At 40.6% G+C, this 1738-nt stretch overlaps 1 protein-coding gene across 1 annotated transcript in view; it reads left to right on the forward strand.

Annotated features, from left to right (window-relative positions):
* The window catches only part of CFAP300 (cilia and flagella associated protein 300), a gene marked incomplete in the record, with an annotated part of 24746 nt that overhangs the window by 11233 nt on the left and 11775 nt on the right, over positions 1–1738 (forward strand). The window contains 1 exon segment of the mRNA XM_072402921.1: positions 1272–1444. Within this exon segment, the coding sequence (XP_072259022.1) occupies positions 1272–1444 (173 nt within the window).

Below are 1738 nucleotides of genomic sequence, written 5' to 3' on the forward strand. Positions count from 1 at the left end.
AACCACCTACTGTATTCATCTCTTCCCAACCCTTACTCTTCTCTCAATTACCAAAATTCTGTAATTTAAGTTACCCAGGAAACACCTATCCATGCCTGTATGGTATGAAGACAAGCTGCTATACATCATATGTGACCTATATACATATGAATCTGTATTTAGGATATTAAAGTTGAACTCAAGGCAGATAAAAAAGTCACACATAAATGCAGCTCTGTATTTAATAATACAGCAATAAATGTAGTTTTTACATGCAATTCTTGTCACTACCTAAATGTGACCTGGTATCAGCCTTTTACAGTCCCTGTACAGTATGGCTGGAGTGTAAAAATAAGAAGAAGCCAATAAGTCTTTGCATACAAGGGGAGAGATAAACTCATTCCTGTTCTGCGTCTATTTTACTGTCTAGTCATGGGCTGGGGCTGTTCCAGCCTCTGAGGAAGTGAATTGATGCTGGCCATCTGACCAAGTACATCTAAAGGCAAGCAAAAGTTACTGCCAGGTAGTCTCTGGACTAGGGCTATGTACACACGTGCAATATTGTAGTTGGAAAGCATCTTTTACAATCCTTTCCAATGACAAACGACTGCATGATGCATGAACGAGTGATGTACATACAGTACCATTTTGCTTTATAGAGAGGGGGGGAGGAGAATGAGGGAGCGGCACACTGCTGCGCTCTTTCCCCTCTAACTTCAAATATGATCGTTCATCATTCATGGATCTGCCAGGACGGTCGTTGGACGACGAGCAATGTACAGTGGGGCAGAGAGGCTGGGTTGGGAGTTTGCAGGTAGTGAGAACAGTCTACAACCTATTTTTACAGGCTGGCATACAAAACTTGAAAATAGGTTGGTACCTATCCAGCACCTACTACATTGTTCATGCCTATCATTTGCTTTGTTTCTAATCACCAAGGCACAAGCTTTGTACTTACAGAGCTGCCAGCACAGTCTCTCTGTAGGCCAAATTAGCTTATACATTGTATACTGTATATTTCTCTTTTGCATAAACTGTGCTTTAGATTATATGTTCCATATACACTGTGCTGTACCCCAATGTGTTTTAGTCCCCTGGTGTCATTCCAATTGACCATTCCGAGGAGATTGAATGGACATCTACAGCTCCTAAATTGTTACTGGAGTGGCACAATGACACCAAAAACAGGATGTTTTGTTTCCCACAAACAATGGTGTTCAGTTGACCCATGTGGCCAGAAAGAACTAATTAAAAAAGAAATACCTGAATGCTATGTGTGTTTTCTCACCTAGGCCTTGCTTGTGGAGGACTCTGACAAGTTTGACATTTTCAGCCCATCAGATAGAGAACAATTTCTCTTTCAACTTTTCAAACATCTTTGTCTTGGCGGAGCAGTGTGTCAGTTTGAAGATGTGATCAGTCCATATCTAGATACAACAAAATCTATGTACAAGGAGCTGCTAAGGTAAGACTGGCGAGCCTTTTACATGAATGTTACATTTACTAAGAAATATAGCTGTGCCTGACTGAAGGATTTTTGTTTTGTTAAGTATGATGATGATCAGATTATAAAATGTAAGAGTTGGAACTAAAGCAGGTCATTTGTGCATTTGTGATTTTTTCAGAAAGGACAATCAATGTTATTTTTGCAATAACTTTTTTTTACCTGCCCGATCACTACCCAGCTGCACATGCAGCTCATTGTTTGTTGCCCAGCAATTCTGGCTTCCCTTGCCTGGGCTGGGACTAAATGAACGCT

Source organism: Pyxicephalus adspersus, chromosome 1 (genome assembly GCF_032062135.1).
Source record: "Pyxicephalus adspersus chromosome 1, UCB_Pads_2.0, whole genome shotgun sequence".
Classification (NCBI taxonomy): Eukaryota; Metazoa; Chordata; class Amphibia; order Anura; family Pyxicephalidae; genus Pyxicephalus; species Pyxicephalus adspersus.